Source organism: Gossypium hirsutum, chromosome A05, assembly GCF_007990345.1.
Source record: "Gossypium hirsutum isolate 1008001.06 chromosome A05, Gossypium_hirsutum_v2.1, whole genome shotgun sequence".
Lineage (NCBI taxonomy): Eukaryota > Viridiplantae > Streptophyta > Magnoliopsida > Malvales > Malvaceae > Gossypium > Gossypium hirsutum.
Genome location: NC_053428.1, coordinates 86,689,024 through 86,714,279, shown reverse-complemented (window position 1 = coordinate 86,714,279; position 25,256 = coordinate 86,689,024). Strand labels below are relative to the sequence as shown.

The 25,256-nt window shown below is 31.1% G+C and overlaps 2 protein-coding genes and 1 long non-coding RNA gene across 6 annotated transcripts; all 3 read right to left on the bottom strand.

Annotated features, from left to right (window-relative positions):
* Window positions 1-642: 642 nt before the first annotated feature.
* LOC107957156 (uncharacterized) lies at window positions 643-5,898 on the bottom strand. 4 transcript variants are annotated; one of them, XM_016892601.2, is made up of 8 exons: window positions 5,210-5,898; window positions 4,592-5,087; window positions 3,856-3,973; window positions 3,018-3,139; window positions 2,283-2,368; window positions 1,603-1,712; window positions 1,272-1,304; window positions 643-1,076 (listed from the first exon to the last, which is right to left on the bottom strand). In XM_016892601.2, the coding sequence occupies exons 1-8, from the start codon at window positions 5,316-5,318 to the stop codon at window positions 1,029-1,031; spliced, it is 1,122 nt and encodes a 373-aa protein (XP_016748090.1). In that variant the 5' UTR covers window positions 5,319-5,898; the 3' UTR covers window positions 643-1,028. The 4 variants fall into 4 exon arrangements, with proteins under 4 accessions (XP_016748090.1, XP_016748087.1, XP_016748091.1 ...); XM_016892598.2 differs by having other exon boundaries at window positions 643-1,071; window positions 5,210-5,897; XM_016892602.2 differs by having other exon boundaries at window positions 1,272-1,301; window positions 5,210-5,896.
* A 3,825-nt stretch (window positions 5,899-9,723) lies between these two features.
* On the bottom strand, window positions 9,724-14,805 carry LOC107960498 (zinc finger CCCH domain-containing protein 11). Its single transcript, XM_016896838.2, has 8 exons — window positions 14,438-14,805; window positions 13,408-13,492; window positions 13,161-13,301; window positions 12,980-13,068; window positions 12,081-12,269; window positions 11,793-11,923; window positions 11,616-11,715; window positions 9,724-10,086 (listed from the first exon to the last, which is right to left on the bottom strand). The coding sequence occupies exons 1-8, from the start codon at window positions 14,612-14,614 to the stop codon at window positions 9,898-9,900; spliced, it is 1,101 nt and encodes a 366-aa protein (XP_016752327.2). The 5' UTR covers window positions 14,615-14,805; the 3' UTR covers window positions 9,724-9,897.
* Window positions 14,806-17,935: 3,130 nt separating this feature from the next.
* Window positions 17,936-20,557, bottom strand: LOC107961157 (uncharacterized). Its single transcript, XR_001701198.2, has 3 exons — window positions 20,454-20,557; window positions 19,899-19,981; window positions 17,936-18,215 (listed from the first exon to the last, which is right to left on the bottom strand). It is a non-coding gene; the product is annotated as an uncharacterized lncRNA (long non-coding RNA).
* Between the last annotated feature and the right edge of the window lie 4,699 nt (window positions 20,558-25,256).

The following is a 25,256-nucleotide window of genomic DNA, read 5'->3' as shown; positions in this document are numbered from 1 at the left end:
AAATTAAATATTAAATAAAATATATTAGATTAAATTAAAGTATTATTGAATACCCATTTTCCTTTCAAATTCTTCCATTTTCATCCTCTCTCTTACATTTTCACCTCTCCTCCATCATAAACCCCATCGATATGGATTTCTTCAATTTCTTTTTATATCTAAAATTGACAAATCTATTTTTTCCATTGGAACAACAAAATAATAAGTATAATCAAATCCGATCGGTTTTTGTTTTAAAACTTGAGCTTAGTTTGAAATAAATTTGGGGATAAACTCAAAGCTACAACTTTATTATAACGTGGACCGTTATTTATTAACTTTAATTATATATATATTCAAATTTCATAAATTAAAAATATTATCATCCATATTACAATCACAAATAATTACATTTATCTAATATAAAAACAAAATGATGCATTTATTTATTTAAATATATACATAAACATGCATAATTACACCAAATTAAAATTGATGTATCAAATTATCGGTTATGGCGCTCGACTTGGAGCTCAATTATTTAATTGATTTTTAAGAATGAAAGAAACCATTTTTACTGTGTTGGAAATTGCATGTATAATTCTGACTGAAAATCAAAGAGAAAGAAACAGGGTATCAAAACAAGGTGGGTAAGCCATAATATGTTCAAGCACCCCTGCATGGATGCATGCATTCTAAACCATTATTGCTCATCTCATAAATAGCAGGTTCCAAATAATCACATACACTCCACTTTATAAGAATATTACCATGGAACCTTCACATTGCATTACTATCATCACAAGTTTTAAAGCCTCTTAACAACACCCAACTTCCATCCACATTGGCAATGAAGAGCAAATATACAAGAATATGATTCAGTGTATAGCCAAAATGACTATGATTCTTGTGCGAATGCAAGCCAAGTTACCTTTGTTTCAGTCGAATTAAACCGGGGATTTATGCTTATGGCATGACGCAAGCTTTGCGGCTCGCTCACAGATGATCTTATGACACATGAAATTTCAATGTCCGTTATATGGATTCATTTAATGGGTGGCTTTCCGTGCTGGCTCTCTCCATGATCTCTTTCTACACTTCCATTCGAACATAAACAATCAACAAACACAAACAAAATGAGTCAAGAAACAATGTGGCTTCTCATGCAAAATGGCAACCCATACTCGAATATGTTCTCTCTCTATTTTATTCCAAATATGTGCAATACTAAAACACATGAACTTTTATACGAGTTGTATAGTTTAAAATAACCTGTACTCATTGAATTTTACCTGGATGACTTTTGTGATAATCCCGGGACCCTGCTATTTCAACAAAAAAGAACAGTTATGAGAAAAAAAAACTATGTTGCTCTGAATCTTCATTTCTTTTAAGTACTTGTGTCCAACACCTATGTTCAACGCATTTTGGTTGCATGAGTATGAGATATAACCCTTCAAATACCCCTCCAATTACGTGGAAAAAACTTTCAAAATTTTTTTTGAAGACACCCATTTTGGACACATTCATATCTGCTACCCAAAACTTGAATTCGAAAAACATAGGAAAACAACACAGTTTAAAATCCCAGGTCCCTAATGCCGTCATAAAAAAGATACGCACCTCAAACTTTTTCTCAATCCATGATATTCCTTCGAAACATTTTGATTTGAGAGATTCCCATGGCTGAGGAACTTTAATAGTCTCCACGTGCTGTAGAACTCTCAAGCTATCTGCAAAAAGAGTGTATTGTTTCAATTGATTTTATTGTTTAAATCTTCAGCCTTAAATACAAATCAAAGCCTAGCGATTTAATTCAGCATATTATCAGATCCTAATTGTTTCTTTTCATTTTCTATGAAGCATCCATGTCCAACACCTGGATCCAACACACATTTATGGAGGTATAATTCCCAAACCTTCAATAAAAAGATTAAACTACCTAGCAGGTCCATGTACCATAGGCTGAAGAGAACATTAGTACCTCTACTTCAAAAGTGAACAATTTAGCCCTTTTACATTTGATTTTGAAGCAAATTTGTAAATTTTAAATGCAGTACCCTTAACATTTAAAAATGCTTAAAGAAACATAAGAAGAAAAATTCAACATTTTCTAAAACATGATAAGTACTAAATAGCTCGTTTCTTCACTGTCATTTTAAAACACAAGTATTTTTTGAACAGCACTGTTTTCTCAGTCACTTTAAAACAATTTTACCTATTGCTTACGTGCATTTGCATGTACAATGCAGAAAAATGATGGCAAATCCAACCAAAAAATTATAAAATAGAAAATAGTTTACTGGTAACAAATGCCTCTTCCCAAAGTCGATGTTTTTCCCATGATGGTGCAACTTCACAAACTGGGATGCCTTTGCTATGGCATACTCTGCACGGATCGGATTGGACAGTTCACAATTTAGCACAGAAGATCATAGTAGATGCATATTATTTGTTTAATTCTAGTAGATTGAATTACTCGTATCTGCCATCCATGTCTGACACATTTGGACATGACTGAAAATATGACCTTCCAAGAATCTTTCAAATTCATGAAAATGTTTGAAAAAAATTGAGTAGACTTATGTTTGTATCCTACACTTATACCACTGATCCACCTCAAGAGCGCTGCACCAGCAATCAATCATGTAAGAATCTAAGATCTTTACAAGGTTTGGATACGAGTAATTTAGTAGAGGGCTTACCAGCTTCGAAGTCAACATGCCATTGACACAAAATAGAAATGATACTGAATGAACATAGTAAATTCTATGTAACTTTGATTCTTCATTTTCTTATAGTACATTTGACACATTTTCGGACATTAAATATGAGAATATGATCTTCAAATACATGAAAAAAACTAAAATAAAAATTAATATAAGCGCATCTGACACACCTATATCTAACAAACACCCAAATCCAACTGACATAAGTTAAATTTTATATGAAGCAAAGACTTTAGTTGAATGATTCCTTTCAGATAACAAAGAACAAATAAAAGAAAATTGAATTTCGAATATGAGAGAAGAGCTTACTCAATTACCAGTTCCCGAATAACACCGGGAAGAACACCATCGGAAACAGGCGCCGTCTGTACTTCAACGGAATACACATTATTGTAGCCATCCAGGTATTTCCCCTCTGCTTCACTCATATCCTAAAAGCAAATGCCATAGGAGAATACAGATAATAAAATTAAGAGAAGAACAAAGGAAGCACATAAACACCCATAGCTACACCAACACAACACAGAATGAAAATCGCTATAAAATAGTCGTAAAATATCATGAAAATCCATATTTTTCTACAATTCAGCCAGGCTCTTAGATTGTTAGACCTATGTTTCTTAGACCTGGGTATGAGTATCATATACAAGTGTGTATCAAATATGTTTTTTTTTCCTATGTTTTTCTATGTATTTGATGAATCCAAATCATATCCACATAATCATATCCACATACCCATATCTGAATATGCATTGGACACAAATCTCGAACAAAAGTACTTCAAGAAAAATGAAAAACTGGAATAACATAGTTCAAACTACTATCTTAATCTTTCTCCTAAAGTTGGCATCTAAAACCAGAAAATCATTCGATGCATGAAACATATACTCCCAATATAATGCTTAGAGCAAACAAGTCATTCACATAATTCTATGTTTCTGGCAGTTGTATGAGTGTCCAGCACTGATATGTGTAAATTTCTTTTTCTTCTAAATTTTCCAAATACAAGGGTCATATCATATCCCCCATACTTATTGTTGAGAAAGTCTTGGATACAAGTGTTGAATACAAGTATTTTAAGAAAAATAGTGTCAAAGTACCCTAATAAACCCTTCCAAGTGTAGGTTCTGAATTCTTGAACACTTACCCTTTGGCATATGACAAAGAAGTTTGTCATGCAGCCTTCAAGTATTCGATCACCATCGTTAGACAACAAGAGCTCAGTCACTGAAGGAGGCCTCAATTTCTCCAATGGCTTCCTTAACCTATGCAGAGTGTAAAGTTGTCAAATCGAAAGTTCATCACAAAATATCGAAAAGATATAAAGAAAACCAAAAAGTTCACATATATACGCATATATATATAATTATCTTGGTCCAACTCTTCATATTTCTATCCGATATCCATGTCCAATGCATACCCTGGCATTGATATTTCTATCCGATATACATAGAAATTTTGGGAAAAATTGTGCATACCCATGTTGGACATATATTTGTAATTGACTCTCACATCCAAGTCCGACTAACATAAATTATCCACCAAAAAGAAAGACGAAACAACCTCAATAAGTCAATTTACGTTTTTCTTCCACCTGCATCTTAAATTTTCACATTTTCATGAAAATCTCAACTTATTTTCTTCCAAATGCAACTTGGCAATATCATACACCAACAACACATGAAAAATGTAACTAAAACATATTGCAGATGTAAAAGTAACATGAAAAAGATATGGATATATGAATGTATCAAAATGATTTAATTGTGAAATGTTCCCAAGAAATTTATAGAAATATTAAAAATTTTAAATATGATTATGACAATAAATAAATAAATAAATAAAGACAGGATACTAATACAAGAATTACAAGCAATTCTAACCTTACCCAATCTGAATACTTAGCATCGGCAAGATCCCTTCCGTGACCCACCAAAGCCAAATGTGCTCCACTTTCTTCTATCCCAAACACAGGAGGAATATAACTCCCTATATGCAAATGAAGATCAAGAACCTGAAAAACTCCTTTATCATCATCATCACCACCACCACCAACATTCTTCATTGCCTTCAGCTTCTCGATATCCCCAGAAACAAGAGCAGTAACCGCCAACTCCTCCCCTTTAGACCTCTCCTTGAGAGCAATGGGTAAAACTTGACTCAATGAATTACTAACCAATGACCGAATCCTTGACTCCCATTTCAATGCAGTGACAGGAAAAGGAGAAAATAACAATGGGCTTTTCTTGTTCGTCTTGAATATGAGTTCTGGGTTTGAATTTAGTAGAATTCTTGTAGAATTCGACAATCTTTTTAAATGTCTCTCCCAAAACAAAAGGGTTGTTCCATTTTCATGCGTTCTAGTTGTTGTGTAAGATCCTGAGAGTGGGAAAACTTAATTTAATTAAGTGTTTTGCAAATTTTCAGTAAGATTTTTCTTCTTTTTTTTTGTTGACTGAAAAAGAATGGAAAGAGATGGAAATGGGTTTGGGTTTTAGTACCTGGAAGGGATTCAAGGAAAGTAGTGATGGGAGGAGCATCGGAGGAGCAAGAAAGGACGCCCTTGCTGTAGAGAAATCTCATGCTGTCCATCTTTTGCTCTGGCAGCATTGGACAGATAAATTGAAGTGGTATTAGTAGATTGGGCTCGGGTTAAAAAAACTAAAGGTAAACAAGTGAGAAATAAAAATAAAATGGAGCAACATAAATGATACAATTATACAAATAAATAGGCAAATGCCTAATTTATTTTTTTAATTAGGCTCTTAAGTTATTTTCTTTTTTTAAATGGAGAGAAATAGGATGTTTTTGAAGGATTAAAATAAAGAGAGGATGAAGGATAGAATTTAAAATTGCATGTTCTTTGATGGCAGGTTAGATTGATAGGTAAGAAAGTAGAAACTAGATTTTAGGCTTTGTTATGGCTTTGGGCTTGGGCTTGGTTTTTGTGTAAGAATGGGTTTGGATATTGGGTTTAAGATATTTGGGTTTGAGGTTAATTTTCTATACTAAAAATTTGTATTTATAAAATATGAAAATATATGCATATATAACCGAGTTAGGTTTGGGTTTCAAAAATTCTATTCAAAGCTCAACCCGAATAGAAAACGGGCTGACATTTTTACCCAAGCTCATTTTTCAAGCTTTGTTTACTTGTCCAAACTTTCTCATATTTCGAGCATGTCTTTTGACTTGGGTAAGTAACTCAACCCTTGGACAACTCTGATGCCACCCTATTTATAGGCAACCCCAACTTGATCCTACTATTAGAAATGTCCCACATGGATGGCTAGGATCAATTATAGCCTAATATATCTCCCTAAGGCATTTTTTTTTGCCTTCTAAGGCGATTTAAGGCCATTTTAAGCCATTCTCATGCACCCTAGCCCATTCTAGGCACTTCTGGTAAGTACTGGAAGGTTCCAATCGATTCTAGTGCTTCTCTTGCGCTCCATGCCCTTCTAGCATACCCAAGGCAGTTTTGGCGTGCTTGCTCACCTAGCCCTACTAACTTGGTTTTAACTCCCTAGCAACCCAATTCTCCTTTATCCATTGCTGCTTACGAGTTTTCTCAGTTCTAGAGGGTTCCTTAAGTTGCACCACCATTCTGAATGCTTTTCCAATCTTCTAAAGACTTCTCCTACCTCTAGAAGCTTAGCCACCCTTATTAGAGGCCCAAACCCTTGATATCTCGAGAACTCTTCTAGTGCCTTGGTTGGCATTTTTTAACCTCATTGGCACTCCTATTTGCCTTCCTCGGTCTCAACACATGGTAATATGACACCAGCTTATTACATACTTCATAAATCCATTCATAAGGGAAATTGGGATTATCAATACTTGAAGAGTACATGAAAAAAATCTCAATAGTCTCAATGATACAGGTTCAAATTTTGATTCAGGTAATTAAGAAATTAGTCAAGGATCAAGAAATCATGATAAAAAGTATATGTTAAATGCTAGAAAGAGAATAACCCAACAAATATGGAATGTTCAAGTAATTATATAAAATTGCATATAATGTTTGCTTCTCTTGTTACTTTTATCAATGATCATATTGTCTGACTCCTTTTTTAAATTAACATATGATTATTTGATTTTAATTTTTACTTCTTGTTTAAAAAAAATTCTCAAGTATTATTGATAACATTTTTATAATAATTAACATTTAAAAAAAATTGTAACTATGTGATTATAATTTACATTACCAAACATAATCTAATGAATCACAATGTTATACCATGTGGGAATTTATAATTCCTCATAATTACAAGTGAATATAATTAATGCCCAAATAATTACACTTTCATCTAATTAATTTGTGGTACCCAAATCTACTCTTAGGGTGTCTTAGTTTCACGGAAAATGTTTTATGCATTTCCCTATGATTGTTTCATGGAAAAATAACTTGTTCAATGGAAAATAATTTACAGGAAATAAGTCTCTTTTCTTGTAATTGATTTATCCTTTTGAAACTGGTAAGTCACTTTCTAAAGAGTTCTTTTGTGAGTAATTTTATTTTTATATAAAAATTAAATTGAATCAAGTCTAATATTATTATATTAATATTTTAATTTTAATTTTTAAACATATTTAAAAATATTAAATGTTGATATAAAATATTATAATTTTTAATATGATTAAACATACATACTTAATTGTTTATAATATAATAAATAATTATTCTAATAAATTATTTAATTTTATAATTTTATTTTAATAATTAAAATTTTGAAAATAATAATGTTAAATTTTAAGTAATATTCTTAATATATTATCGAAAAATATTTATATTAATATTTTAATAATAAATATAAATTACAATCTACAAATATTTAATAATAGATGTTTTATGATATAAAATATGATTAATTTAATTAAATCAAATATGAGTATTTGTTTAAACCATTCTTCACTTTATTTATTCCTACCAATTCTAATGCGTCATTTTCCACTCATAATAAATTAAAATTTAATTTACAATTTTATTATTAAGTTTATATATGATAATGTTACTATAATATTTTGTAACAAATATATTTATGTTGTGTTTATTTCACTAAGAATAATTTTTAGAAAATAATTTTTAAGAAAATTTATTTAACAATGAAAAATATTTTTCACAAAATTATCTGAATACTAAAAATGATGACTTTTCAAAACAATCCATTTTCTAAAAGTTATTTTTTGAATGCTTCTCTTAGAAAAACAAAACGCAACGTTAAAAGTTACATATATTCTCAATTGATAATTAAAATTATTAATAAATTAAAATAATGATTAGAATTATTTTAATTTAAAATATTATACATTCTTAACAATTATCATTCCAAAAAATGCTCCTGATTTGTTTAGTTTTTTGAATGGTTATTATTCTAAAGTTAAAGGTTCATCTAAAATTTAATAAGGTTTAAATAAAAATATTAAACCTAAAAAATAGATTTAAACAAAAAAAATTAAACTCGTTTAAAATATAAGTCACCTTTTAACTTAAATATTCAAGGCCCAAGTTCAACTCAATCTATTTTTAAGTTTATAATATTTTATATTATGTTAATTTTATATATTATATAATTTATAACACAAAAAATAAATTTATACTGAATATATAATATCACTCTAATGCAAACATTAAAATAATATTAGTATAACATTATAAAAAAATTATTATATATTCAATTAAAATAATATAAATATTTTTAAAAAATTACATGGACAATCTTAAAATAGATTTGGTTTGACCTTTTGTAAATATGAACGAGTTTAAACAGAATTTTACATTCATATTTCAAATCAGCTAGACTTAAGCAACATAAAATATATTAGTATCTTGCATAAATTCAATCCAAACTAGGCCAATGAACACCTCACTTTTTTTTCTACCTTTCTTTGGGGTTCAAAGAAAAGAAATGGAAAGGAAAAAAAAGAACTTAATTAAAAGAGAAAAAAACAATTGGGCTATTTTTAATTTGTTTAACATACTATAAATTATTATTCAGTAAAAAAATAAAAAGAAAATGGGAGAAAAAAATAAAGAATAGAGAAAAATGTGTTAAATTTTGTATTAATATTTTTATATTTAAAATAAAATTTACTGTTTTGTAGGCTAAGATTTATTTTATATATTATTTTTAATATGTTCATTGCAGTTTTAATTATTCTTCTAACTCAACACATATGTCATGTTTATTAATAAATTTAAAAAAAGTAATTTATTCTACATGTTAGGAAATTTTTAATATTTAAATAATTTATTTAAAGTGATTGATCTACAAACTAACCCTCGCATTAGCTTATTATACCTGATTAAAAAATTATAATATATTTAATTTTTATAATAATAAATTTTAATTTACAATTAATTTTTACCTTAATTAACTAAAATTTTATAGGGAAAATTAGAAACCCCAGCGGAAGCGGGGATTAAAACTAGCGCTTCAACAGGAAACTTTTCAACCCAAATCACTCAAGGCCTAATCCAAAAAATATTCCTAACTAGATTTTATTTTATTATTTATCAAAATTTTCATTTTTTTTAAAGGAAATCAAGACAACTTCACATTGGTTATAAATTCTGGTACCCTTTTTCTTAAAAAAGGACGTAGTAGGTCCTACCACCTTTCTTTACTGCCAAATTTAGCCTCGTTACCGTAAACAAATAACCCTTTTTAAAGAAATTTTACTTAGTTTATTCAAACTCTTGGCATGAAAGTTTGTAGTACATTCCTTTTAATAAAATTTTAAAATTAAGTAAAACTTTCATTGAAGGAATATACTAAAACACTTTCATGCCAAGAGTTTGAATAAACTACCATTGATAATGCAAAGGACTGCCCTGACTCTTCGGCTTCTTTGGAGCACTCAGTTCCGAAACATTTTTGAACATGAGAATAAGATATGACCCTCCAGAACCATTTAAAAGAAAATCCATGTCGAACAAATACAAGTTACACCCAAATCCAATGATTGGATTGTGAAGCTTATTTGTCAACTAAAGATGTTTGCATGAAGAGGCTACAAGAAGCAAAACTTGACTAACATTAATGAGCCAAAATAAGGTGCACGACAGAACATCTTTCCAGTTTCAAACAAATTGTTTCTCGTTCCCGGTTAAACGTTAGGTTTACACACTCTTAATGCTTCAAGATTCTATGGAGTTTTATGCTAACCCTTCAAGAAAAATGGATTCTCAAGATGAAGCTGGATTACCTGGTTCCTGAATTTGAATGGATGTTCTTGACAAACTAGCTTCAAGTTCATTCAGCTCATCCATGTTAAGTTCATCATCGTCGTCGTCATCATCAAGAAGGATATCTTCAGAATCAGTAGCTGCACTAGCTGTGCCACTCGGCCCAGCTCCCGTTGTGTCATCCTTGCCCTGAAATTGAAGACACTGAAAGTGAGCTGAGAAGAAATATATGAAATGCATTTTAAGTTTTCATGATCCTCATCCTCAGTAAATATACGAGTTTCTACCCACTGTAAAACAGATGATTTTAGCATGTTTCCAATTAAAATTTGATGTCTGAGATCAAAGATAAATAACAGATTCTGTTTCAATCAACGCTCAAAAGCATTGCAAATCCAAAGAACCCCCCAATGGTGAAGTCTCCTATAACCAACACATGGAATAATCCACAACCAGCTTCATAGTAGCTATATGTTACTCTTAACTCTTCATTTTTCTTGAAGATCAGGACACAAATGTAAGTTTATCATATCCGACAATTATGCCCAAGTCTAGTTAATATAGCATAGCTGGATAGTTCAATTGTCATATTAACAGTTGCACCACCAATGAATGTTTAGAGAACAAATCAAATAATGAGTTTCCAATATTTCAATACATGGCTACACTGTGAAACACGATAAATCCAGCACTTCATGTCTAACATGCCACATACAATAATAAATAAGCATGTCCACAAAACTCTTCATTTTTCTTGAAGTGCCAGTGTTCATGTTTATTTGGACATGAATATGATGATGTGATCCTCCAAAGACCCTCCATATACAAGGAGAATCTTGGAAAAACATTAAACTTACACATGCCTGATACCCACCATCAGAGTCCAATTAACATAGCTTGTGGATATAAAGTATCTAGAGTTCTAGATGCATGTTCTGTTGTGTTCCAAAGCAGGCAGGTATTAAAATCAAAGAAAAATAAGAAAATTTACAAGGCTCAAGGTTGCTGTTCCTCCGACGCAAAAAATGTCTCCCATATAGGGCTTTTTGTGCATGTGTGCATTGAGGTAGGCAAGTGGAGATAGTGATGGCAAAATAATCCAGACCCATCAGATTCTGATTCAACCGACTCTATAGGATGGGTTTTCTTATCGGGTTTGATGTGATGTGGATTCTCAATTAAATTTTGGATTCAGGCTGGCAGGTATTCAATTGAATTTTGGGTTTGGGTAGGGTGGGCTTAAATCAAACATGCCCAAGAAAATTACCAAAATACCCCTATTTAATTTTATAACTATTTTATACAATTTAATTAGGTTTCTTTTCCATTTTAAGACTTTACAAATTTGAACTATTTTTTTACCAATTTTGATTAGGTTTTCTTAATTTGTATATATGTATCTTATTTGATCTTGTAAAAATTAATAATATATAGAATTATGTAATATTTTGAGGCAGGGTGGGGTCTAGGAGTTTTCTTTCTTGGGATCAAGTTTGGGCATTAAAGTTTTTAATAAAGTCGAGTTCGGAGCGAGATGCATGAAAATAGGGTCGGGTCGGGTCGCAAAAGACCACCTTGTCTCACCCCACTCTATTTCCATCCCTAGGTGGACAGAGAGGGAGATAGAAGAGCAATGTAGACCGACTACTGACTAGAAAAACAAGTTTTTGGCTGACAGAGTTATCAATGGTAACAAAGATTAATGGTATAAGAATTACCTTCTGCTCAGTATCCTCAGGTTCTTCTCTATGGTATGCCTCATACGCCTCAGCATCATCCACAAATAAACTTGCATCCGATAGAAACAATTCACGACCACTGAAATTGACAAACAAATAAATAAGATTGCTCAAATGGTAGATGTTAACACAGATCAACCAGCAGGAAGATAATACCTCATGCGATCATTCTTAGCCCTGTCTGCTCGTTGTGCAGCCAAACTAACCTCTCTTTCTTCCATCTTTTTCGTCTTCCATTGCATAAATAGCTCGGTAGTCATTGGTGTCAATGACGTTGTTTTAGAACGCTGAAAAAACAGAAACAATTACACAATGATCAAATACCAGTACAAAAAACAATAACTAGTTTACACATATGAGTTAAATGGTCCTTTGATTGAGGGAAGAAAGAAAAAAAAGAAAAGGATCAAATCAGAACTTCGCCACAAAAATAAGATAATTTACCTGGTTTTCAATCTCTTCCTCAATAGTAATCTTCTCACTCTCTTCCTCCAAAAGAGCTTTCATTTGAGATTTCAAAACATATCCAGGTGGAAGGGCATGTCTGTAGTGACAATCCTTGCCACCATTTGGGCATACCCAGAACCAACCATACTGTTTCTTTTCAACAGCTTCCAGAAAGTGTTTGCACACCTGTGTCACAAGTATTATAAAAGTAAAGTTGAATTGGTACACATATCTAACCACATGAAGAAGTCAGATCACAAATAATAAATCTTCTCAAACATGAACAATAGAAAGACATGGGATTTGTTAAGAATGGCTTGTCAGTTGAGTTGAGAAGAATCAAAGCCAAAAGGGGAAATCAACTAAAACTATGTTAACAGAGTTGGTCATTAGCTGGTATTTAATTATGTTGCCCGACTCTTCATTCTTTTTGGAAATACCTGAGCCCAACAACTGTGTCTAATATGAGATTGGAGATAAGATCCGTCAAGGATTCTCAAAATTCACGGGGAAACATAGAAAAAGTTGAGCATGCTCGTGCCAGACACACATCTACATCCGGCACTCACACCCAAGTTCAAATAACATAGGTTTTGTTCTTCCAAGTGAGAAAAAAAAAAAAACATTACCAGACAGAATTAACACTTAGTGATTATCATCATTGGGTGTAAAAAAAACTGAGTCCACCCAATGAAACCTGATTGCCAATATAATTTTCTACCTTCTAAGTTTTTGCTCTTCATTACACTAAACTACTTCCAAAAGCATTATTAAATTGCTATACTTCAACGCAGAGTGAAGATACAAGAGAGCAGAGCAGAAATTTTAAAATATAAACAGTGGAATACAACCAACAGCTTATGAAATGAAAGATTGAGAAAGAAAGAGTTACATACAATCTCGGTGGGCTTATTCTGGTTATACTCTGTTTTCTTTGATTCAACAACCTTCTCAAGTGTCTCTTGATCCCAGTCCTCCATCGTTTCTTAAGGAAAACAACCCCAAAAAGAAATCAAAATCCCATTGGTACAGCAAAAAGTCAAATCATTGCATACTAACTATATGTTTATCAGTTACCTTGATCACGCTTATCACTGTAAATATCAATCTTCTCACCCTTCCGTTGAACATTCAAATCATGAGAGAACTTGCACTTAAACCCTTTCGTACATTGTCCTGCTTTAAAAAATTCGCACACTATAGACTTGGGATCCACTCCTATCCAATACACAACTTTCAGTTATCAACTAAAGGAACCCAGATTTTAAATATAAAACACAAAACAAACGGATAATTAAGCTCCAAAAACAAAAATTATACGTACCAGGAGGCACTTTTGGTTGTGTTACAGCAATTTTAAACAAATCATTTAACTCCTTCTCCCTAGCTTTCTCTTCTTCTTTCTTTTTCTGTTCATCATAACAATTTGCGAATTCTTTAAAGGAAGAATTTGGTCTCACAAATTAACTGGACACCAACTCAGGTAAAAAAAACCTAAAATCAATTTTACTTTTACCTTCTAATCTAAAAAGATCTTTGAACAAAATAACTTCCGCTCTTTAAAAACAAAACAAAACAAAAAAATATCTAATCTCTCCCTTAAAATACCATCCATTTCAAAAATTACTATTAATTTAAAATATAAATATATATTTAGATAAATATTTTTAGATATAAAAATTTTAAATTACACAATTACCTCTTCATTCTTTAATTTAATGATTCTGAAACCTTTTTTGAGTTAGTCTCACTAAACTCAACTGAAAGTGTCACTTGATTGTGACACTAAACTCAAAGTTTGTGTCACTTCACTCGTGACACCATACCCAATTGAAATAGGTGTCACTTCACTTGTGATACTAAATTTAGTCAAAGTATTCCATTATAGCAATGAAAAAAATAATAACTTTATTATTAGCATAGATGAGCTAAATGCATTGTATTTCAAATATAACCATTGTTGTATAAAAAAGTGCATTTCGAAAACACTTAGTTTTGTTCTAAATACCCAAAAAAATTATCAGAACTAATATTTACTTCAACAGTCAATATTAAAATAAGCAAAAAATTAACATGGAACGAATTATCCAACGAATACCTATTCCCTATAGAAACAAATAATCGTAAATTCATAAAAGTTAAAGAGTTTCCACAGAGAGAATTTATATTAAAAAAGAATCTTGTTTTTTTTTTAAAAAAAAAAGAGAAGGGCTTAAAACAAGCATTTACTTCAATATTCAATATCAAAATAAGTAAATAATAAACATAAAATGAATTTATAATGAATAATTATTTCATAACAGACTAAAATTGTGAATTCAAATATTTTGCTTTTGAGATAGAAAGACAGGTACCTTAGCAGCGACTTTAGACGGGTCGGCTTTGGGTTGAACGGACTGCTGGAGATTTTGAACATATTTCTGAACATTTTTGCTTTTGTTTTTGTTCTTCAATCCAAAGGTTTTGTCTTCAACCACTTTTTGCTTCTTCGCCAAATCGGCTTTCGATTTCCCTTGCTGCTTTGGTGGCATTGTTCCGGGAATCACCGAATCAGAAAAAGAAAATAATTAAATCGAAATTAATAAAAGAATGGGAGAAAATTTGAAACTTTATTTGCGGGCAGCGAGGGAAGATTTGGGAATTAGGGTTTTAAGAGAGTTCAATTTTATAGCGTGGAGAGTAGAGATTGAATTTGTTTTATTCAGCTCAATTTACGACTTTGTCCTCGCAAAAGGTTTTGAGCTTATGGTGCGTTTTTAGCTTTTTATTTTGGGTAAATAAACTATTATTAAATGGATACCGAATACATTATAATAATCATTGAATCGCTACTTAAAGCTTGTTTTATGTGAGCATTTAATCAAATTTAGTGATAAAATTTTTGAGTCATATTTTATTATCTTAAATTTATTTAAATTTTTTTCGAATTGAGTAAAATTGTTCTAATTAAATTAAAAATTAAACATATTAAATTAAAATTTTATTATAGTATAACTAATTATATGTTAGAGTACATAAATTGAAACCATATATATTTGATTTTTTTTAAGTAAAACAATAAAAAAATACTCTAGTGTGATAAACTTGAATAATTAATTAACTTATTTAAATGTCAAAATTATTATTTTAGAACATTTTTAAATTTTTAACTTTTTTATATATCTTTTAGATTTTTTATAATTTTTAAAAAATATATATATAAATTTTTGGAATTTTTATAAATATCTTGAATTTCAAAAATTATTTTGAATTTTAAAAAATTATTTAAATTTTTTTGTAATTTTTGTTGAGAGAGTGACCAATTTGCTCATTTTCAAAATTGACAGAGATCAAAAGGATATTTTCATCAATCTATTATTCAAATTATTCGACTTATTTAAATTGTAAAATTCAACTCGACTCAAAAAACTCAAATTATTTATTTAAGTTGACTCAAATAATTCGAAATTCGAATTTTTTTGAGTTTTTCAAATTAAATCAAGTTTTGCTCACCCCTAAGCTCACTAGTGAAACTTAAAAAAACACTTAATAGTCTAGTAACTTAAATAAAACATTTTTAATAGTTCAACGACTTAAATGAAAACGTTTGAATAGTTCGATAATCAAATTGTAACTTTTTTTAGTTAAGTGATTAAAACAAAAATTTATTCATAAATTAATAACTAATAGTATAGTTTACCCTTTTTATTATTCAAAAATTCTTGGGTCAACTTTTAAATATGAGCTTCTCGTGATATTCCATTAAAAAAAAAACCTTTTAACTTGTTACCCATAAACTTCCATAATTTCTATCCAAATACTAAAATCTCCCGTGGAAGATGTTAAATATGTTAGCATATATTATATATTTTGTTATACATATAAAATGTTGTTATATTTTATAGATTATGATAGTTATATATTATATAAATAGATTTTAAAATTAATGATGTGATTTGTTAAAGTTGATATTGATTGATCAACGCTAATCATCAACGTCAATCAATGCCAATCAATGTTCGAGGTCAACGTGTCACGTCATTGGTTTCAAAATGTATTTATATAATATAAATAACAATATTTTTATAACAACTACCAACACATATAAAATTATTGCTAAAATTCCTGTTAAAAACATTTTGTAACCAAATACTAAAATTACTATTGGAAACCCATTTTTATAATCAAATATCAAAATTTTTACTGGAAACTCAACTTTATAACCAAATATTTTGTAAATTTTTTTTTAAAATTTGTGAAAAAGTATTAATTAAAAATTGTAAAATTTTATAATACCAAAAATTAATTTTATAATTTTTATGATTTTTCGACATATCTATTTGTATAATAATATTTTATACTACTAAAATCTATTATATGTACCAATATATGTATTTATATAACGACATTCCTGTTGGTCCATGCACAAAGAAATTTTGGCATTCACTTATAATGGTTTGATTTGATAAACCTATTTCAATTTTTTTGGGGAATTTTTGAACTTAAATTTTATCGTGTTAATACAATTTGTATTATCATTATAATTAAGACATATCCGTAAAAAGTAGTTTTTGCTTAATTGCAAATAAATTATTTTAAGGTGCATCTGTTAATGGTAAAAACATTTTTAACATATAACTACATAATTAAGTAAATACATATTATATAAAACATATTTTAAAAAATACATTTTTTTAATAAAACATTATTCGCTTATAAGGTTTGTTTGATTTGTTATTAGAAAAATTATTTTAGTATTGTCAAAACTAAATCAATTGAATCGATTTTGAAAATTGATAATCGATTTTGAAAATTGATGGTTCAATCGATTCAATTAATAGTATATAATTAAAAATAGTCAATCACTTTAAATTGATAAAAAAGAGAGAAGAGAATTCATGATAAAAATTAGCGGTTTAATTAGTTCAATTGGTTATTATTATTTTAAAATTATTATTAAATCGACGACTCAATTAATTGAACAAATTAAATCAAGAATCGATGACTTGACCGATTCAAACATAAAATTAAAAAAAAAAACCCCTTGAGCAATAAACCTTTGCAATTCGAAAGCCTTAGTATGTAACACCCCTCGCCCGTATCCAACGCCAGGACAGGGTTCAAGGTGCTACCGGGCTTAACTCAAGCATACGCATATAAAACTGGGTCATAAAATCTCTTTAATTCAAACCTTTCAAACACATGCATGTCGTCCCTTATTTGGGGCTATGAAGCCCAAAACATTCATCGGAATCGATTCGGGACTAAACCGAGAACTTTAAGAAGTTTTAGGAAGACTTAGAAAATTTTCCCATGAAACAGGGTCACACGCCCGTGTGGACAAAGGGACACGCCCGTGTCTTCAGGCCGTGTAACTCTCTGTTTATGACGTCATCATACATATCGACCCACATGGCTAGGCCACACGTCCGTGTCTCCAAGCCGTGTCCTTCACACGATTGAGACACAAGGCCGTGTCTTAGCCAGTGTCACCAACACTTAGGCTATTTTCCAAGCCTTCATGTTACCCATAATCTTTTACAACCTTAAGCACATCAAAATTGCAAATCATGGCATCATTTTAGTGATTAAACACTTTATTAAGACACATCCTTATCATTAATATGTCCTCTTACAAATAATGCATCTACTCATGCAATACCAAGTCTAGACTCCTTATTTCACATTCATAAGAATTGTCCTTTTTATGACCACTTTTATCATTATACTATGGTTACCAACTTATTCATCACGCACTCATGTTCAGTCATTATCAAGTTGTGCTTATAATGTGCAATTACTACATGGCTATGACCATTTCAATTGATCATAGTGCATACATCCAACACACATGTTATAATGCTAACCATGCATGGTAAATAAACATAATCACCTTATAAACATTAGACATGACATGAATAGCTAGGCTTACAAACCAAACTCAATATGAGCCACATCTCATGGCCATATACATATAACTCAATATAAGCCAACGCATTTGGCCAAAGCAAATTAATACATGTCAATCCACTAGATTCCTATACATGCCACTTACTTGAAATTTCTAATATATGCATCGTTATTCCAAAAGTAGCGACTTGATAGTGTGATGCTGTCTCCAACGATCTCCAACCCCGAGCTAACCTAAAAACACTAAAGGAAAGGAAAGGAAGGGAGTAAGCTTTATAGCTTAGTAAGACCGTATGAAAATAATAAGCAATTTATCAATTTGCTTCTCATAGTAATACAACCCTATTTGCATTTTCACTCATGTTCCAGTCAAGCTATTTTCTCGCATCACAGTCACTAAATTATTTATATCTGGAGCTACGGAACTCCAAATTAACTTCCACTAATTTTCCCTGAAACTAGACTCACATATCTTCTCACCATAAAATTTTTAGAATTTTTGGTTCTTTCAATTAGTACAGTTTATTCCTTAAAGTTACCCTTTTTTGTTGTCTGACAGTTCTGACCCCTCTTCACTAAAAATTAATTATCTCATAAGACGGGACTCGGCTGATGTTCCCGTCTATTTCTCTTAAAAATAGACTCATTAAGAATTCTAAGAATATAAATGATAACTCATAAATATTTTTGTAAAATTTTAAATGATTTTCTCAAATCAGAACAGAGGATTTCAAAATTGTTCTGACTATGTCTCACACAATTTCAAATATCTCATAATATGAAATTCTTTTGCTCACACTGTTTTTTCTATGTGCAACTAGACTCAACAAGCTTCAATTTCATATTTTATTCAGTCTCTAATTCACTTTATACTATTTTTGGTGTATTTTCAAATTCGGACTACTGCTGCTGCCTGAAACTGTTTTATTACTATATTTCACTCTTTCATGATTATTTTTAAATGGGCATTTATGCTAATCCATTTCTCCTTTCATGTTCATTAGGCTACCAAGTAAAGGAATATACATTTTATGTCTCAATTTAATGTGGCTTCAAAGTTTCACACATAATCATCAATCACATTTCAAACATCATGGTAAGAATACATACATGTACATCATAAACATAAAACCATAATCACAAGGTCACCACAATTTCATTTTCATAGGCATAACTTACTTATTTGTATCCTTACCAAAGGTGCATTGCTTCATGTTCGCAATAGCATTTAAGCTTCGAATATATGCTTGTACCTTTTCAGCATGATCAAATATTTACCTTCTCGCTTTCATCGCAAGCTTTGAACTATCCGTTGAACCACTTGGAATACCAGAGGATAATCAGGAAATTTTACACATATCGTTGCCAATGCCATATTTCAGATATGGTCTTACACTGGCTCTCACACATCCGTGTCGATGCATGTCCCAGACATGTCTTACACTGGCACTCGTTTCAATGCAGATGCCATGTCCCAGACATGGTCTTACACTGGCTTTCATAATATGGCCGATGCATGTCTCAAACATGTCTTACACTAGCTCACATAACAACAGTGTCTCGATGCCCGTATCCTAGGTATTTCCAAAGGTCCAATCGGGATTTCTCAAGGGTTACATTATAGTCAAGCTCGTTCGAAGAATTGATCATACAATTCACAAGGTTTGTCACCATAAGAACTTTCAGTTCATTTCATCATTCTATAATTTTCTCATCTCAACAAGATATCATATTTCATAAATTTCCAATATTTCATAAATACACAAAGTGAAATCGACTTATTAAGCTTTCGATTATTTCATAGGGTATAATATTTTCTCATTCACCCTAGCACTAACACATAATTCAATACAATAATAACAAGGAGATTTTCAAATATAACAATAATAACATTAATAGCATGCTTATTAAATCACATGGACTTACCTTGAATACGAAAACGGGATTTTTACCATTAGTCCATAACCTTGTATTTTCTTGATTTAAGCCCGAATCTCAATTTCCTTGATCTATCATTTCAAATACACCCCATTTAGGACTCACATTATTCAAATTAACCCAAAAATCCTATTTTCGCAAATTTACAATTTTTCCCCTAAATTTTGCCAAAATTACCAAATTGTCCCTAGGCTCGTAAAATGATTTTTATTCAATTTATTTACTCTTTAAGCCTAGATGAACCATTTTCATAACTATAGCAACTTATAATTTCAACTATTTCACACATTTACAACTTGTTTTACAACTTTGCAAAATACCCCTTTTTAGGTGTTTTCATGCAAACTTCTTTCACAAAAGTTATTTATAACACTACCAAGACTCATATTCTTCCATAAAAACTCAGCAAACAAAACATATGATTTCATGGAAAAACCCTAGACTTTTATTCATTTTGCAAAATAGTCCCCTCTTTTGAAAGCTCATGCTTTAGGGGTTCCAAAAATGTAAAAATTATCAAGAAAAGCCATTAAAATCACTTACTTGCAAGGGATTGAAGTTTCTGAAAGTTTAAGCTCTAAAACCCCCCATTTTTCTGCCATTTTCGGTGGAAGAGAAGAAGAAATGAAAATAAAATGACAACTTTTTTCTTTATTTTATTTTATTACCAAAAAGTCACCTAATCCACCAGATTTGACCATTTTAAATTTTCTTGTCCCCCTATGGCTGGCCATGCCATTACCAAGGGTCTAATTGGTCTTTAAAAACCCATAATTTTAATTCTTTAAGTATTTAACACATTTGGGTACTAAAACAAAACTTTTACCCTTTACGCGATTTAGTCATTTTTCGTAATTAAGCATGTAATCGCTAAAATTAATTCACCAAAATTTTCATGCACTCATATAATCATGCTATAACACATAAAATAATATTAAAATAATTTCTTAACCCTGTATTTGTGGTCTTAAAATCACTTTTCCGTCTAAGCCCAAAATCGGTATGTTACATAATAAACGAACTACAATTAGTGATGAATATTTTGATATCCCTGTGCCATAATGATATTAATAAAATTCATCCGTGTGATACATAAAAAGGTTAAAGGTAATGATATTTTTGGTGCCTTGAATCTTGACACCAACAAAGTGTATGATTGTATCGTGAAGCTTGCTAGAAATAATGTTAGTAGTTTTTAGTTTTGAAGTTTGCTAGATCATGAATATTATGGCATACATTACATCAATTTCATATAAGATTTTGTTCCATGGAGAAGTATCTAAACCAATAAGACGAGAATAGAGACTAATACAAGGTGTCCATTGACAAGAATAGGATAATTTCTTAAATTTTATTGATAGACCTCAAGGGTATATATATATATAGTAATAACTACTTAGGAATCAAATTGCGAAAAGATAATATCTCATAATAATATCATATAATATCTCATTATAAATCAAATTGCTAAGAGATAATATTCCATAATAATATCCTAACACCCCCTCAAGTTGAAGCATACAAATGATAAATGTCCAACTTGAGAATAAATTCAAATTGCGGTTACTAAGTGCCTTTGTAAAAATGTTAGTCAACCAAAAGGAGCTCGGAATATAAGAATGTGCAATCAACCCATCTCGGATTGCATCCCTAACAAAGTGACAATCCATTTTAATATGTTTAGTACGCTTGTGAAATTTGGGATTCTGTGCAATATGCAATGCAAATTGACTATCACAAAATAAAGGAATTGTTTTAGGATGATGAATGCCTAAGCTCAATAGCAAGGCCTTTAGCCACTTGAGCTCACAAGTGATGGAAGCCATAAACCTATACTCATGCTTAGTAGAAGAACAAGAAACATTATATTGTTTCTTAATTTTCCAAGAAATAGAAGATTATCTTAAAAAGACAAGCCAGTCAGTAAGTAAACACTGAGTTAATGGACAAGTAGCCTAATCTGAATCTCACCACCCTTTCAAGGACAAATCACTATCAGATCTCAAAAGAATCCCTTGGCCAGGAGAGCCTTTCAAGTATTGAACAACACACAGAGTCACGTCCTAATGCTCTTGTCTCGGCTCATGCATAAACTGGGATAAGGCATGAACTGAGTATGCCAAATCAGGTCTAGTCACTGCCAAATAAATCAAATGACCCATTAATCGTCTATTCAACTCAGGGTCAAACAAAACCATCCCTGTAGCATGCATTAATTTATGATTTTGCTCTATTGGTGATCCTGTGGACTTTGTTCCCAAAAGACCCACCTTCGAAATAATATCAAATTCAAAATTCATTTGACAAAAATATAACCCCAAAGAGCTACAAGCTACCTTTATCCCCAAAAAATATTTCAAAACACCAAGATCCTTCATATGAAAGCAAGAACTAAAATACCCCTTAAAAGTTTTCAAACCAGCGAAACTATTCTCAGAAATAAGCAAATCATCAACATAAACTAGCACATTAATGCGTGTAGATCCCAGAGTGTATGTAAAGAGAGAATAATCAGAATATGATTGAAGAAATCCATACTCTTTCAGTACAGTAACAAAATTTGGCAAACCAATACCGAGGAGCCTATTTCAACCCATACAAAGACTTGCGCAAACGACAAACCATTCCAGGCTCATCAGGAGAAAAACCTAGAGGAAGTTTCATGTAAACCTCTTTATCAAGATCACCATAAAAAAGGCATTATGGGCATCCATTTGATGTAACTCTTAATTTTTTGAAGCTGCAATAGCTAAAAAAGCCCAAACAATCACCTTTTTCCCCACAAGTGCGAAAGTTTCATTATAGTCAATACCTTCTACCTAGTGATTACCAAAAATAACAAGACGAGCTTTAAGTCTCTTAGTACTTCCATTGGGTTTATATTTAATCTTGTACACCCACTTACTACCTAGTACTTTCTTTCCAGGAGAAATTGTTATTGGGAAATGTGCTAATATTGTAGTAAACATGTAATTGTTTTCTATGTATTTGAACGATGAATAAATAAGTTTCACATTTTATGTTATGTCTTTCATATTTTGCAAGCATAGTGAAATTGTGACAAACAAATATTAACTCATTGATTATCTGTAACATCCCGAATTAGGGCCTAGTCGAAATAGTAGTTTTGAGACCACAAATCTGAGATAGAAATAATTATCATATGATTCTTATGAGGTCTATGATATGAATGCATGCTTATGTGAAACTTTTATGAAGAAATTCTATGCATAAAATGTCTAATTGAACATTAGGGACCAAATTGAATAAGATGCAAAACTTGTATTCTAGAAGCTTTAAGTATGAAATTGCTTTAGATTATGAATTAAAGGGTCCTAATTAGTAATTTGACCAATTTTTATAATTTTGGACAAAAATGGACATGCATAGAAAATTTTTTAAATAAAGACCCTAAGGGCATTTTAGTTAATTGGTAATTAAAAGAATAAAAAGGGAAAATCAAAGCAAAAATGTGTCTATCTTCTCCATGAGCTAGCCGAATTTCTCAATAGCCATAGCTAGGGTTTTGTTCAACATTTCCAAGCTTGATTGTAAGTGCTCCCTAGCCCCGTTTTTAATGTTCTTTGTATTTTTGAAGTCTTTGAAGCATGATCTACCCATTTCTAGCTATATTTTGAGCTAGGGTTTATGTATGAAATTTGACCCATGTGTAACATGCATTTCTTTTTTTGATTAATAGAGGAATATGAATGTTTGATGCATGATAAACATCTTTTACTAGCTGATTTTTTGTGAAAACACCTAAAAAAGGGACTTGTTTGTAAAAGTGTAAAAGTGAGCAGTAATAATGTGAAATAAAGGAAAATATGGGCTGATATGAGCATATTAAAGGTTCAGCTAGGCTTGGGTAACCAAGAAAATGCATGCATTTCATTTTACGAGCCTAGAGACTAAATCATAAATAAATGGAAAGATAGGGGTAAAAAGGTAATTTTACCAAAGTATGAATTATGGATCGATTTGCATAATGTGATTAGTAAACAAGTTAAATTTGGCATTATAGATCAAGAAAAACATGAACCGGGTCTTGATCAAGGGAAGAATAAAGTATACGGCGATTAGGCTCGATTACCATCATTTTTGTACCGAGGTAAGTACATGTGTAAATAATGTGACAATGTGGTATGTTATGTGGTGTTAACATTATGTGATAATTATTTTATTGCTTATTATGTATGCTATGTCTAATGGTACTATTGTAAGCATGAATGATATTATGGTCGCTATCCACGATGTCACGAGTTAGTGCAATAGAGGTGCAATATGCAAGTAAGAAAAACCCCGTTTGAACCTTAGGAATAGTTTAGGATACAAGTGACATGTCACTAGGAATTAAGAAGTCTGAACTCGTTGAGTGGTCCGAGTTCATAATGGATGTGATACATGTTATTGAGTTCCGGGCAATGGTCTTGTGTGTCCTACCGGTGGCTAGGTAATCCTTGAGTGGTTGGATACCTGACAGCTTTTGTGAGCAGCCCGTGTAGTTACAACTTGATCGATAGCTTATATGAGCAAGCCCGTGAGTAGCTCCATTGTGAGCGTTGCATGATATGAGGTAGCTTCGGCTACATATGTTACGTGGCACTTATGTGCAAGTTTCCATGTATCCAATAGTATTCCGAGTGTTTAATGGGCATTATAATGAATGATTTGATGAAAGTCCCAAGATAGGCATGGTAATGAAGGTAAAGTTATTTGATATGCTACGATTATGTACAGGTATGTACATTATACTCATGAGTGATGCCTTGTTAAAGGATGGTATGTGACAAGAAAGTATATTCATATATATATGTATATATGAACACTTGATTTGAGCTACAATGCTTGAATGATGAATAATCTTTGTGGTTATGCTATTATGTCTTGCATGATTATGGTTTATTATCACTGCATATTATTTGAATGTGGACTTACTAAGCTTAAAAAATGCTTACTCCCCTTTTTTATCCATCCTTTGTAGTTTCGCTAAGCTAGCTTGGGGATCGGAAACTATCGGAGTATTCGGTCACACTATCAAAAGATTATTGGGTATAGTGAATTTGCTATTTTAAGTATGGCATATATAGGGGACTTGGTTATTTTGTGGTATGTGTCATGCTATTTGGCCAAATTGTGAAGGCCTATGATGTTGATGATTCATTTTGTATAGCCATGTGATATGGCTCATGATTGATTCTTGGGTTGTAATATCTAATTGTTCATGCATGCATGTGTTGATGCCTTGATGATTTATGTGGTTGTGTGATGGATATATGATGAGATATTGTCTTGATAATGTGGAATATGATTCCTTGGTGGATGTATGAAGATGTACTAGGAGAT

Coding starts and splice junctions, on each gene's coding strand:
- LOC107957156 (XM_016892598.2), bottom strand. CDS start 5,318: ATGCTGCCAGAGCAAAAGATGGACAGCATGAGATTTCTCTACAGCAAG. Junction 3,140..3,855: donor TCTTTGTCATATGCCAAAGG/GTAAGTGTTCAA, acceptor ATTTGCTTTTAG/GATATGAGTGAAGCAGAGGG. Junction 1,072..1,271: donor TTATCACAAAAGTCATCCAG/GTAAAATTCAAT, acceptor ATGGAAGTGTAG/AAAGAGATCATGGAGAGAGC.
- LOC107960498 (XM_016896838.2), bottom strand. CDS start 14,614: ATGCCACCAAAGCAGCAAGGGAAATCGAAAGCCGATTTGGCGAAGAAG. Junction 13,302..13,407: donor ACAACCAAAAGTGCCTCCTG/GTACGTATAATT, acceptor TGTATTGGATAG/GAGTGGATCCCAAGTCTATA. Junction 13,069..13,160: donor CAGTGATAAGCGTGATCAAG/GTAACTGATAAA, acceptor GTTTTCCTTAAG/AAACGATGGAGGACTGGGAT.